This window comes from Nyctibius grandis, chromosome Z, assembly GCF_013368605.1.
Source record: "Nyctibius grandis isolate bNycGra1 chromosome Z, bNycGra1.pri, whole genome shotgun sequence".
Classification (NCBI taxonomy): Eukaryota; Metazoa; Chordata; class Aves; order Nyctibiiformes; family Nyctibiidae; genus Nyctibius; species Nyctibius grandis.
Genome location: NC_090695.1, coordinates 97,452,979 through 97,466,684, shown reverse-complemented (window position 1 = coordinate 97,466,684; position 13,706 = coordinate 97,452,979). Strand labels below are relative to the sequence as shown.

The 13,706-nt window shown below is 47.6% G+C and overlaps 1 protein-coding gene across 3 annotated transcripts in view; it reads left to right on the top strand.

Moving 5' to 3' along the window:
• Positions 1 to 1,258: 1,258 nt before the first annotated feature.
• Positions 1,259 to 13,706, top strand: part of CACNA1H (calcium voltage-gated channel subunit alpha1 H) — an 89,331-nt gene continuing 76,883 nt past the window's right edge. For all 3 annotated transcript variants that reach the window (XM_068423924.1, XM_068423923.1, XM_068423922.1), the window contains exons 1-3: positions 1,259 to 1,336; positions 3,285 to 4,074; positions 8,209 to 8,621. In XM_068423924.1, coding sequence (XP_068280025.1) covers positions 1,274 to 1,336; positions 3,285 to 4,074; positions 8,209 to 8,621 — 1,266 coding nt within the window. In that variant the 5' untranslated portion in view covers positions 1,259 to 1,273. The remainder of the gene's footprint in view (positions 1,337 to 3,284; positions 4,075 to 8,208; positions 8,622 to 13,706) is intronic.

Genomic DNA, 13,706 nt, shown 5'->3' with positions numbered 1-13,706 from the left:
GGTGAGAGGAATCGAGAGTAGGTAGTGTTTCTCTTCTAGCACCCATGAGCTGATGCAAGGTGCTCTGACAGTCTCAGGGTGACTGTGAGTACTGATGGTTGTGTGTACAGCAATGCTCTCCCCCTTGCAGATGTGGTCATGTACCAAAGATCCCTATCTAGGAGCTTCTTCCAGCTCTTTGAGTAAAAAAACAGGAGAAAAGTGGCAAGGGTTCATGTCTGACTTCCCTGCAAGTGTTTTGCCCTGATGCTCCAGGTGTGGCAAGAACATAGTTTTATTCACTGCCTCTACAGCAAGTGCTTTATGGATCAGCTTTTCTGTACGCACCATGCAGGAGGTCCTCTACACTGAAGAGGCTTGATCCTCTTCTTGTTCACAGCAAGCTAATTCACAGTTCCTTTAAATCAGGAATGATGCCACTGAAATGGGATGCAGGCGGCAATTCTGGGTTTATGCTAGGACCACCAAGGCTCACGTTAGGCGTAGCGAATAGGGTATGTCAGTGCAAGGGAATTCAGACAGGAGCTTTGGTTTTGATGGAAATTGTGCTGGAATTTCAGTTCTAGGACTAGTAGCAAGATAGCACTAGAAGTTTGGTATGTTTTATCTAAATAAAAAGTGTAAATTACATGGCAGGATTCGCTTTGCTCTGCACACAGCCTGAGTGGTGTTAATTAAATCCTCAGCTTCTTTTTTAGTGGAAGGAAGACTGAGAAAACGAGTATGACATCAATTCTACATTTAATTAAAGTAACTCTTTTCCATTCAGATGCTTTCCGACTATGATATTGGTGTTGCAGTTGTAACAGCGAGCCAGTAGGAATCACAAAGAAATTGGTTTTACAGAAACAAAATTGACTTAAAAACTTGGGAATTTTATGGGTAGCATTACAAAACCAGGAGCCTCAGGTCAAAGCCCAGATCTCTGCACAGAGAGACTTCTGCTTTGTTTATCATCCCTCCTTGGAATTTCTTTGCACTGGCTCAGAACCAGCGTTTCAGATGTTTCATTGCAATGTTTCATCATTTTAATCGTAGCAGATTCCTGTAGAAACCTCAGGCCAGTCCTTTGGTCACACATTGCTGCTATCCTAAGCCAACTGGGAAAAGAAGTGCAGCAGGTCGGGATGGATCCTGAGAGATGCTGTGGAGTGATGAGTGCCAGGCACTATCAGAAGATTGATGTTTACTGACTTTTTGGTTAACTTTTGTTCTTACACTTTCTTTCTCTATCTTCCTGTAGGTTATAACCCTGGAAGGATGGGTTGACATCATGTATTATGTGATGGATGCACATTCTTTTTACAATTTTATATATTTTATATTGCTTATAATAGTAAGTATGAACTGTGAGATGCTCCATTCCTTGTGCTTGTGGGGTAAAGTTGTTCCCTGGGCTTTGCACAGAGAAGAGCCAGCTAGGATTCAGAGTGGGAGACCTTCCTTCTGCCATAAAGCATAATCATGCAGGTTGTGGTTAGTGCTGTGGGGACAGATTATTGGCTACAACAGTCCTTTTTAGTGTCACATGTGATGCATAGTCACAGCTTGTCAAGCCATATGGTCTTCCCTCCCTCTTACTGTCCCAGTCTTGGTCTTGTCACCTTGATGTGTCCTAACTATTGTGCCTTGGCCAAGCAACTGTTAATCGGAACAAACAGCGAAGAGGCTGTAGCTATTCTTCCTTTAGCCTCCTCAGTGTGCCAGAGGACACCTCATTTCAAACAAGGGCCCTCAAACTATTGAACTTCACCTGAGCTCTTTAAATAACAGTAATAATAGCAGTGCACCTTTCTGAGGTCTTATGGTGCTGTCGTTCCTAAAAACAAAGTATTACTGACTGGAGGTGCTGGAGGTTGCCTTCAGAAGCTGCCATTCCATGTTAGCAAGGTTCTTTTTTTACAATGGGCACAACCATCTCCAGGAGTCTACATCTGTGGAAAAGTTAAGCATTTAAGTCATGAGGAGAGCAGAGGGAAAAGTACCATGTAGATGTCAAGCAGGACATGGGACAGAGGCACTTTGAAGTGCTTTTGTGGCTGGATATTCTTTATATATAACCTCATCCTCGTCAATGTGGTTTTGAAGGCCTTGGAAAGTCAAACCACCACAGCTCCCACCACCAGTGGGAAAGGCGTGGATCACAGCGGTGTGAGAGTTCCCCCGTAATGGACAGCATTCTGAAGCCAGTGATTTTTAAGCCCTTAGCAATGGGCCATGCATAGTAGAGATTCATGCTCCACTCTTTTGAACCCTTCTCTACATGTGGATCCTTGCAGAAAAGCCAGAAGGTGACTAATCTCCAAGTCACTTGGAGCTGGGTATGGCACCCTTGCTGCTTCTCAAACAGTATCCAGGCTGATATTACAAACTGGGGAATAGCACTGCAAACCATCTCCCAACGGCTTCCCCTCAGGATTCACCAGACAATGGTCCAGATTAAATCCATACGTTTCCTACTGAGCACAGCACAGAGGTTTGGCCATGTAGACAGTGGCACATTCTTGACGTCAGTCCCTTTCACGCCTAAGGGCACTGATTCTCTGATGGGAATATTTGACATTTTCCTTTGGCTGGTTTATGAACCCAAGTGGTGAAAAAACAGTTTGTGGACTCAACAGCTGAGGGAAGGATGTAGCTTTAGGTCACTTCACATTCTTGTCCTTGGGACTTCATTTTGAAAACGTGGTGTGACCCAAGAACACATCAACTTAACCAGTCAATAAATCAGGCCTTTCTAGGAGCACTGAATCTTCTGGAGATGCATTTCTCTGTATCAGAGTTACAAGAGTACAAGGTCACAGATGTGTGGATTCTGACTGTCCTCCTCAAAATGAGAGTGCACTATGCCAGGGTGTGAAGTGATAGAGGAAGAGAAGAGGTGGTTTCAGTACAACACAAATTGGACTTCAGACCATTTTTCCTTGCACGTTGGCCAGGTGTTTCCTAGTGATCTGTTTTGTGGTGGTAACTGATCACGTTGTGTTTTATACACCCTGCATTAGTAGCAAATGTCATCACTGTTGAGGGGAGGAAAGTGGTGAAGGCTATTGTTTACAGCTTTCTTTACCATTGCCAAAGTAATTTAACATGGCTTAGGAGCAAATTTAGCAGCTCAGGCACATGTTGACATAACATTTGGTGAGCAGACCCTGAGATTTGGCGTGTTTGGAAATCTCAGGATTTTTAAGAACCACACTTTAAGTCCAGACAGCATGTGGTGGTGAAGAGTGTGTCTTGCTTTGTAAAGTCCCTGCTAATTCCTTTCCCTGTGTTTTCTCCAGGTTGGTTCCTTCTTCATGATTAACTTGTGCCTGGTTGTGATAGCAACACAGTTTTCTGAAACAAAGCAGCGGGAGAACCAGCTGATGCAGGAGCAGCGGGCCCGTTATCTCTCCAACGACAGCACAATTGCCAGCTTCTCGGAGCCAGGTAGCTGCTACGAGGAGCTGCTCAAGTACATCTGCCACATCTTCAGGAAGGTGAAACGGCGGACAATACGCCTGTACAATAACTGGCAGAGTAAGCGCCGGAAAAAAGTTAACCCAAACAGCACCACAAATGGGCAAAGCCACCGAGGCAAAAAGCACATCACCTCCATACACCACCTCATCCATCATCACCATCACCACCACCACCACCACTATCACATCAGCAATGGGAGCCCTCGGGGGCCACGCTCCAACCCTGAGATCTGCGACCTGGAACTCAAGGTCATGAAACCTGGAGGCCAATTGATGCTTCCTTCTCCATCACCCAACTTGCAAAGCCCTGCTCCTCCTCCAGATTCGGAGTCTGTGCACAGCATTTACCATGCAGACTGTCATGTCGAAGGACCACAAGTGAACTGTAAGTCTTCCAATGCCCCTGCAAGCATTAAACTGACTGCCGGACTGTCCAACCACGGCAACATGAACTATCCTACCATCCTGCCTTCTCCAACTAGCAAAGCCAGTTCTGTTCCAGTTCCCAAAGGAAAGAAGAATGGCAATTCACCTGTGGCCGTGGTTAATAGCCCTGTAAATTTGGGCACGGATTCTTATGGGAAGCTGCAGCAACTGGTAGGAGAGCATGGTAAGGACAAACAAGCTAATTTTTTTTTGCTTAGGAAAACCAGGCAAAGAGCAAATTGCTCAAGAGTTAAGGTGTTATTGATAGCCATGTGGGGTGATGAAGATGGAGGCTGTTTTGTGAATGCTGTTTGAACTGAGCGCTGAAGCCAGCAGTAGGACAGGTTGAGGGACTGAGAGCTCTGATCCTTCTGCCCTTGTATTTGCAGTCGTTAGGTAAAGCAAGATACAGGATGGTCCAGGCAGTGAGTTCAGGCCACTACTGGAGGCCTCTTTCCTGTGGTTACAAAGCATGTGTTTTTGAGCTCTTCTCATGTACTTAGTGATATCCTGGAGGTTCTCCCTCTGTTCCCACCCAAGAACAGATCTATGCAGCCCCTGGAGTTACATCTCTGGTGAATGAAGGACCTGCCAGCTGCAGCCCTGCAGCAGAGAAGCCCCAGCTGCTGAGAGATGGTACCTTGAAAGGGAAGAGCAGGTGGAAGCTGATGCAGAAGTATAAGGTATAGGAAACATAGGAAGTTTAAAACAGGGAGACACTGAAAGAACTCAAACCAGACACTTCTAGAAACCCCTAGTTCTGCTGTGATGGGCCTCTAAGCCTCTGAATTTCTTTTTGGCAAGAAGGAGCAGAAGGTTTGGAGGAAGGCCCATGGCCACTGCAGGGTCTTGTTCCATGCTGGTCTTCAGAGGATGTGTGTGAGGGCAGGAGTGTAGCAGAGCTACAGGTCTCAGGCTTTCCCTCTCATCTTTCCCTACATGCAGAAGAAAGGTAGGATGAAGCGTTACTGCAGATTTGGAGCTCCATTCAATCTGTATGAATGAGGAACATCTTGGGGTCTCTTTTGTACCTCTGTCCCATCTGCATCTGTACAGATTGCAGCCACACCAGCGCTGCTAGTTAGTGTAGTTTTATCTCCCTTCACATATAAATCACCCACTGCTGGAGTAGTGACTTCATGCAAGACTTAGGTTTCTATTTTGCAAAATGTTTCCAGTCCTCGTGGCTGGAGCTAAAGGCTGAAAAATAGTCCTAAGCCCTAAAACAGTAAAAAGTCAAAAAGATCTAGCTTCTATTTTTTAATGTCTTTAAGCCAAACTTGTCGTCTGTTTTTTTCAATGCCTGTGTTTTCCAAAACTGTTTATCTGCGTGTGCATGGACACAAATATTTATCCTAGTGATGTATGTGCTGAAAAAATACCAAGCCTAGCTTGGGGGGGGTCACAGTAAAGGTTGCTTGCCAAATAGGTTGGGTGGCTTGTCTTTGTTAATATCTTTTTTAAGTGACCATACAAAAGGGTAAAGTGGATTGTTTATAGAAATTGCCTTTGGCAGACGTTTCTGTGAGCTTGGGAGCGAAGCAGGAGGGCAAAAGGGGGCAAGGTTAGTTGTAACGTTCTTCCGTTGTTAAGCAAGGGCTTTATATGAATCACTGGTTCATCTTTAACTGTGCAAGTTAATGAAGGTTATTATGAGAAAGTGTATTTACCTTGAGATAAAAGCCCAGACTCTGCAAAAGTCTGGAACTGGGAAAACAAGGATGACCAGAAGAGCTGTTGCGTGGAAGGCAGTGCTCAAGTCAGAGGTTTGGTTCTTCGTTGCTTGCAAGGGGATCTGCTGCTGGGGTCCTTTTCAGGAGAAGCCCCCGATCTCAGTCCCAACTGTGACATCCCTGGGCCACGTCAATAACTTAGGAGATTTTCATGTAGCGTGTGGTGGCTCTTTGAAAGCCAGAGGTTAGATGGAGTTGCTGTTAATAAAGCAATTATAGTATCCTCTTTTACAGAGGCATTTCAGCCCAGAGGATGCCAAAATGCTTTAAACCAATCTCCTGAAATTGTTTTGTCTCTTCCAGGTCATATCTAGGGGAAGGGGTGGATGCCACAGCTCTTGGCTGGTGAGCAGCAGTTTATCTGGCACCCTGAGGAGCACAGGGGCTGGGAAGCAAGTCAGCCAGGTCCATCTAGAGACCCTGTCACAAGATGTGTCAGTGCCCAGCTCTTCCCCTCTGTGGCTCTGGCTCTTTCCAGGCCCTCCTTCGCACTCCTGCCACAGCCCCTCCTGCAACACCAAAAGGGCTGAGTTGGATTCACTTCTGCACCACAACCATCTTTGTACAGTAGGGATGATAAATGTATCTTCCAGGCTTCAGGAGGATCTATAAGTGCCAAATGAGCCAGCTTCTGAGGGTGTAGCTCTGCCAGGCACAGCTCCCAACTCATGTTTCTCCATCCCAGCCTAAACTTAGCAAAGGAGCCATGTTAAGTCCTTACCCTGTGCTCAGCGGCAAAGGTGAGGTGGGCTCACAAGCTCAACCAACCCTCCTGGCCTCAGCCTTTTTGGGCAAACGAAGAGCTATTTCACTTAATTCTCTCTCCACGTTTACAAGTCAACAAGCAGAGTCTGTTCAGTGCAAGACTTGTGCAAGGAGAGCACACAAGTGATAATTGAGAGCGTTAAGGAGGCATTAGCAGCCAGGGCACTCTCAGCTCCAGCTGGAAACAAGGTTGGTGTCTGCTGGGAAAGATGCAATTGCGGGAGAGAGTATTCTCTTCCCTTCTTTTGTTGTGGAATTGAACAGCATAAAGTACAGCCTGTTCCTCTGTGTTCTTGTGCCCTGCAATGCTGTGAGGTTATTTTAGCAGGCAGCCAAGGAGACTCTGGTATTTTGAAGACATCTGTGGCGCCAGTGTTTTTCATGTAATTTTTAACACTTTGATAGCATTAAAAGACGTCTGGCAAGCCCACTACCTCTGCTATCCACGCTACTATGGCTGTGCTGCAGTCTTTCCTCATCAGATCCGTCCTGATCAGAAATGCTGTGCTAATGTGCAGTGCTGCTTGCAGGTTGAGTAAGGGGGCAAATATTTCTGATTGTCCTGGTGTCTTTGATGTAATGACCAGGAGTAGGACAGTCCACTCCTGCAAGGCTGTTTTGAAGGCCAGTGGTATCTGAGTGATGTTCAGGCAAGTAAAATATATTTTGGCTCTTGTCACAACCCAGTTTTCAAGCTAATGGGCTGCTTTTATTTTGTTTGGGGCTGCTTTCTCTTTAAAGATGTCCTCAAGGGTCAGCCAGGAGTGGCTGAAATCAGCAGCACTATTGCTGGGTGAGCTCCAAGCTCCTGGGCCTAGAGCCAGAAGCATCCACTGTCTTTTGCTTGATCTCCCCCAAAACCGACCCAAGTGTCCCCATCCACCTCCAAACAGGAGCATGTTACGGGGGAAAACTGTCCCCTCACATTATTTCCCTGAATCTCAAGGAAAGCTTTCGTTGATGCTTGAATGGCATTTTGTAGGAAAGATCCCATGCTTGCAGTATTGCGTTCGTGTTGGGGATTTTTTCTGCCATTAATATTTGGTTCCTAAATATGAGGAAACTAGGAATTTGGTTCCTAAATATGAGGAAATAAAATCTGGTTCCCGTTCCACTGGAATCATCCTTGTTACGCTTGTCCATATCTTCTCCATACCCTGGCTCTGTGAGGGCAGTCAGCATTTCTCCTCACACCACAAAACATGTGGCAATGTGTTTGATTTTAAAACACCCTGAACGCTCAGTCCTGCACCTCAAGCAAAGAATTCACCTGAGCTTTATTAAAGGCTGAAGGAGGGATGAAGGAGACTGAAGGGACGACGTGACTCTCTGAGCTGTGATCCATGGTCTGTAACCACCTTTGGTCCATTTCTCCGTCTCCCTCCTCATTATTAGCTAAATAGAAGCACTATCTAAATTGCGTGTAGCAGCTTGATAGCGCTCAGATCACCACTAATGATGTTAGCCTGGTCAGATATAATCAAAAATAATTGAAAGCGAGAGCTGTGCCAGCCTTCCCTCAGCAGCAGAACACAAAATGGCTGCCACGCTGTGTGGAGAGAGGCCTCTCGGCCCCGTGTCCATGGAGGGGGCTGGAGGGTGAGTGTTGGGGCTCGGGGAACAGAGGGAAAAATGAGGCAAAGCGAGAGCTGCTTGGTAAGATGGGTGGCTAGAAGGCTGTGTTAGGGTATTACATTTATTGGAGGATGTGGCAGAAGCTGCTCTGCCCTGGACAGGCCCAGTGCCACCCGAGCGGGACACGGGGCTGTCCGCCATGTTGAGGGCGTGAGGTGGCTCATGGTGTGCGTCTCCCCTTGCAGGTCTGCGGCGGACGCCCAGCCGGCTGTCGGGGCTGAGCGCGGCCTGCCCGCTGCCCAGCCCGCCGGGCGGCACGCTGACCTGCGAGCTGCAGGATTGTCCCTTCTGCGCCAGCCTCCTGGAAGACCCCGAGTTCGCCTTCAGCGAGTCCGACAGCTGCGACTCCGACAGCAATGGTGTCTATGAGTTCACCCAGGACCTGCGGCACGGCGACCACAGAGACCAGCTCCAGCAGCAGCGGAGCAGGAGGAGGAGGAAGAAGAAAAAACCCAAGGAGAAGAACAAGGTCACCCGCCTGTGGAAGGCTTTTGGCAGCAAGCTGAAGAGGATTGTGGAAAGCAAGTACTTCAACCGGGGGATTATGATAGCCATTCTCATCAACACGCTGAGCATGGGCATCGAGTACCATGAGCAGGTGAGTGTGGGACTGGCCTGAAGAGCCCTGAGGGTCTGTAGTTTCAGGTCCTCACAGCATGGCAGCTTGCGTAGTGGCTTGGGGTGACTCTGTCAAAGCCATGCCAGAGGAGGAGCAAGTGGTTTTTGTGCAAGTTGGAAACACCAAATGGGGCCCAGGGCCAGATCCTGCAAACGTGTGGTGAGCAGGAGCATCCTTCTGTGTGTGAAAAGCCTTGGAAGGTGGCTGGCAGCGCTGCTGAGGTGTGGAGAGTTTCAATGTGTGTGTTAGGACGTGGCAGCTCAGAGCCTGACTGCTTAAGTTGTTTGCTGTGAACTACTCGTGTAAGTGTGAATTGTTCTGCTGGAAATACGCCTTGGTCTGATGGTGGTGGTGCACAGTGGACCTTGTAATGCAAATAACCCACACAGAAAAAGAATTTAGTTTCTCCCTGAAGGCTCCAAAACCTTTAATTTGATCTCATATGATGCAAACAGGTCTTTTAAGAGTTTGGAGGGAGAAAAGAGAAATCGTGCTGTTCCCAGTATTAGTCTGAACATGGTGATGGCAGAAACCAGTGCTGGCAGCTGAGGACAGCTTGTCCTTGTTGGCTGATGGGAGCTTGAGGGGCTGTGCAATGGGAGAGGGCGGTGAGTCATCTGGGCATCTCCAGTTGTCACTCTGGGGAAAGCTGTGCTTTTCTGGGCTTTTCTTTCTTGGAAAAACTGGTTACTTTCAACTGTTTTCTCAAGATGTGCTCTGCAATTTCTCATGCCGCGTCTGTATCAGGTGCAGAAAAGGCATCCCAGTGGGGCCAGGAGATCCTCATACCAATCTTGTCTGAGGTGGATAGTCAAAGATTTGTCCCATGCTCCCCTAAAATCTCCACTGCAGGGTCAGGACCAGGTCAAGGTTGTTTATAAAGCTATTCTTCCTCTCTGCTTTGGTCTGTCCGCTCACGAGTGAGGAGGAAAGGCAGACAGAGTAACAGTACATCCAAAGGCAGGACAGGAGTCTCTGCATTTTGTTCTCCATCGTTTCCCAGGATTAAATCCTGCTCAGGACCACCACAAACAATCCTCCAGAGTGCTGCTACTTTATTTCTCTCCACTTGTGTGCTTTAAACCCCCATATTCTATGCTGAGACATATTTTCTTTCAGAAAAGCAAGTACTCAGCTAAAACACATGAACCTCAGCCATGCAGCAATAAATTAGTTCACACCTATAGCAGAGAGCGTCCAAACCCAACAAAGAAATAGCTGTCGCTGTCAGCTTTCTGTCTGGTTAATTCCACAACAAGTTTTAAAATTAGGAAGTACACTTTGTCAGTAGCCTTTGAATAGACCATTCATGCCTTGTGGTGGCCGCATTTCTGCGTGAATACTCTTTTGTCAGGCGGATACAGCTTTGTCAGTCCTTGGATATTGCCATGGTGGGTGCTGAGGGAAAACCTTAGGCAGGCTGCAGTGAGAAAGCCCAGGGATCGTATGGAGTCTGTCCACAATCACTCGTATAAAGGTAAAGTGTGATAATTACATCCTCACTGCTAACAAAGGAAAACTGTAACCATCAGGTTTATATTGGATTTTACCTTGTAAAAGATTTGCTTTAAATCATCTCAAAGCCAATGGCAATAAAGATTCTGAAGCTTTTGGCTACGGAGCATCAGACTCCTGCCAGCTTTGCTTGCAGGCACTGCCCGGTGTGGGCCCAATAAAAAGGGAGGAATTTTGAAGTGAAACCTGTAAAAGTTCTTCCACGTGCCTGACTGCAAAGTGTCTCTGGTACACAGTGGGGATAACGAGCCATGGAGCTGTCAGAGCTCAGCTTTGAAACACCTCGCCCAAGCACTCTCCTATCAACAGAGTGACCTCCAGGGCATCGCCAGAGACTGAGACGCTGTCTGAAAACAATAGAAAGTGTCTCTAGGCTCCGAGACTGTTTGGCATGAAGATCTGGGGCTTCTGTGAGCAAAGCGGGGTGATTTCAGAACCCGCAGCCCTCCTCAAGTGAGAACTGGCTGCAAGACTTGGGGTAGGGGGCTGGATTTGTGTGGAGACAAGGAGGAGATGCCTGAGCAAAGCTGTCGTGAAGCCACAGTGTGGTGTTGGGACGGAGGGGAGGTGAGAATGGCTCGTTTTGGGTATGCCATGATCCTCGCCAGGAAGAACAGCTTTCTGGTTACTGAGTGACGGATGCTGCCCAGTCACTCTGCACCTCTGCTCAGAGCAAGTATTACAAGGCGAGAAGGTGTGAGCCTTCCCCAGGCTGTTAACCAGGTGTGGGCGTTGCCATCGTCTCCTTCTCCATCCTCCCAAGGGCAAACCCGGAGGCCATTCCCCAAGTCATAAGGATTTAGGAGCTGCCTACAAGGATAGCTACTCTGTGGCTCTCCTCTGCTTTCCTTGCTCCTACCGAGCTGTTCAGTGTTACCCAGAGAGCAGGGTTCAGGGGCTCCCGTTGGGGAAGCCTCCTGTGCTCTGTGTCTGCTGACAGCAGCATAGGCAGGGGACTCCTGGGCCCTGAAGCCCTGCAAAACATCATCTACCATGGAGACATTTGCTTTGGGTGGAACAGCTTAAGCAGGTTCCCTGGTCTCAACTCTAGCCACTTGTTTTCAGCCATTGACTGGTTTTATCAAACTGGGCTGCAATCAGTGCAGCAGCCACAGGGAAGCCCTCCCAGACCTCACTGTAAAGAAATGCCCAATCCTTTTTATAAAAAAATTATTAATGGCTGCTTGCTTTTCCAGCTTCTCAGACTTCATAGTCAACAGTGGCTTTGCAAATAGATGGACACACCATATACGTTCTTATTTCAGAGTGCTATTCAAAGCCAAGGCATCAATCCTCTGTGTGTGTGGGAGGGGTGGAGGGTCCTGAACAACATATGGAGCGGAAGATAGAGCAGTACTAGTCCCTTTCTCGCCTTTCATCCCAGGACATGGCAGGGCTCCGCAGAGAAGTCTCACGGAGCCCTCTTGAGGCAATCGAGCATTACTGTCCCTATCTTCTGGGCGAGGAAGTTGAGGTTGCAAAGTGCCAGGCTGGTGGCAAAACCCGGGGGGCTTTCCTGCTGGCCCTTTTATGGTAGCCGCAGGGCAAGGGGGCAAGTGTGCCATAGCAGCACTTTGGTAGGACTCTTTGACAAGAGAGGAAGGTGATCTGTGTCTCTACTGCCGCAGGCCTGGACGCTGCCTCCAGATGAATGAGAGAGACCTGTCCGTATCCAAATCCCCTCAAGGCTTTAATACGTGTTTTTGTGGGAATTTGAAGCTTGCAGGAGGGTGCTCACATGGTTGCTCTGGCTGCTCTTGGCTAACATAGCTGGCACCACCCTGTTTAATGCTCACAGCCCCACACAATCCCCTTTTAGTCAAGGATCCTGTCCTGTGGCTAAGGGCACGACCACTGTAGCAGCTAACTGACTCGCGGGAAGGTGAGGAGATGCTGGAGCTGCTTTGCCCAGAGCTGCCCTTTAGCAGTCCTGCTCTCAGAGGCAGATTGAAGGTTTCATGGCAGCACAGCCGGTTTGCGGCAGGAGATCCGGGTAGCAGGAGGCAGCTGATGATGGGAAGCGAGTTTCTTTGGGACTTCAGTCATTAGCAGCAATCGGATCCTCCTGCACAGCGCATCCGCGGGGTTAACAGCCGGCTCTGTCTCCAACTGACATGTTGTACACGGCTGGTAATTAGGAGGTTACATGATGCTGTTAGTTACCAGCAGCACAACTTATATTTCAAAGGTTAATTGGCTGGTTTGGAGTTTGTTTCCCCCCCCACACGCCCCTCCTCTGGTGCTTTATTTATTTAGTTGTCTATCTCCAGCACAAATAAGCACTCCCACAGATGAGGAAAGCCAAGTACAAAGAGGGCGGCAATCGTTGCATTAATCTTCCAGGCAATTTCGATACATTGAATGATTTTGTTATGCATTCCTTGCAGCTGACAATTTTCCAGAGTATCTGAGGATGTGCCACGGCACTGCAGCAACCAAGCAGGAACAGTGCGCTCCAAAAGCATGACCTCTGCCATGCCCCTGGGGCAGTGGGGAGAGATGCCTGGCACAGACAGGTCCTGTTCCAGGAGCTGTGTTTCCAAGTGCCTCTGCCATTGAAAGCTGGTATCTTTTTGTCTCAGAGTCAGCTCCTCTGTGTGCTTCACTGCCTGGTCTGAAGAAATAATTGCTAATTCTTCAGTCTGCCTTGATTCCCAGCTCCCCGAATGTCCAGCAGAACAGTCCTGTTCATTTGTCCAAGAGAGATGCTAGCATTATCCCTGCAGAAGGGTGAGCTCCTCGTGTCCCTTAGACCTCTGGTTTAAGCTGTGAAGAGAGACCCCCCACTTGGCTTCCCAGAGGAATTTGCAGAAGTAGCTGTTGATACTTGTAATGATTCCACATAAAAGGCTCAATTTACATCAAATGGCACTAGAAATGCTATTTTATATTCACTTCTCAGAAGAGAAGTACAAATTAGTATTTGTTCCAGGCTATTGCTGTTCAAAGAGCTTTTAATTGCTTTTCTGATCCCTCATCCATGGTATGTTTCATTCAGAGCAGCTGTCTTTAGAGCGGGTTGGAGCTGGCCTTGGTGGGCACCCAGCGGTCCATTGCTTATCAGTGTAAAAGAAGTATTGGTTTTGAGTAGCACATTTTATTATCCTGGTGTAAAAGTAATTTTGTGTGATTTAAGGTAGCAACTAGCTTCTCTAGTGATGTTCTATTTTAGCATTTGTCAATTTTGGCTTGAAAAATTGGTTTGGCCTGGAAAGCTCAGCACTTACTCAGAAAGCAGAGGAGAATCTTTCAGCGATGTTTGAAGCAAATTGCTTAAATTCCTTTTGAGTTGTGAGTCAATAAAATATTATCCTCATCTGAGATTCTCACTTTCAGCTTAGCAAAACTTGCTTGCTCTTCCAACTTTTTGCATGATCCAATTTTAAGGACTCACACGCTGGCTGGACTTGAAGCAAACAGATTCCCCCAGCCCAGCCTGGAGTGTGAAAATTCAGCCCAATGTGTTTGTGCTTATTGCATTAATGATGTGAGGCTCATTCTGCCCTTAGTAGTCCTTTGTTCCGTGTGTTTGGGCTTTGTCAGCTGCAT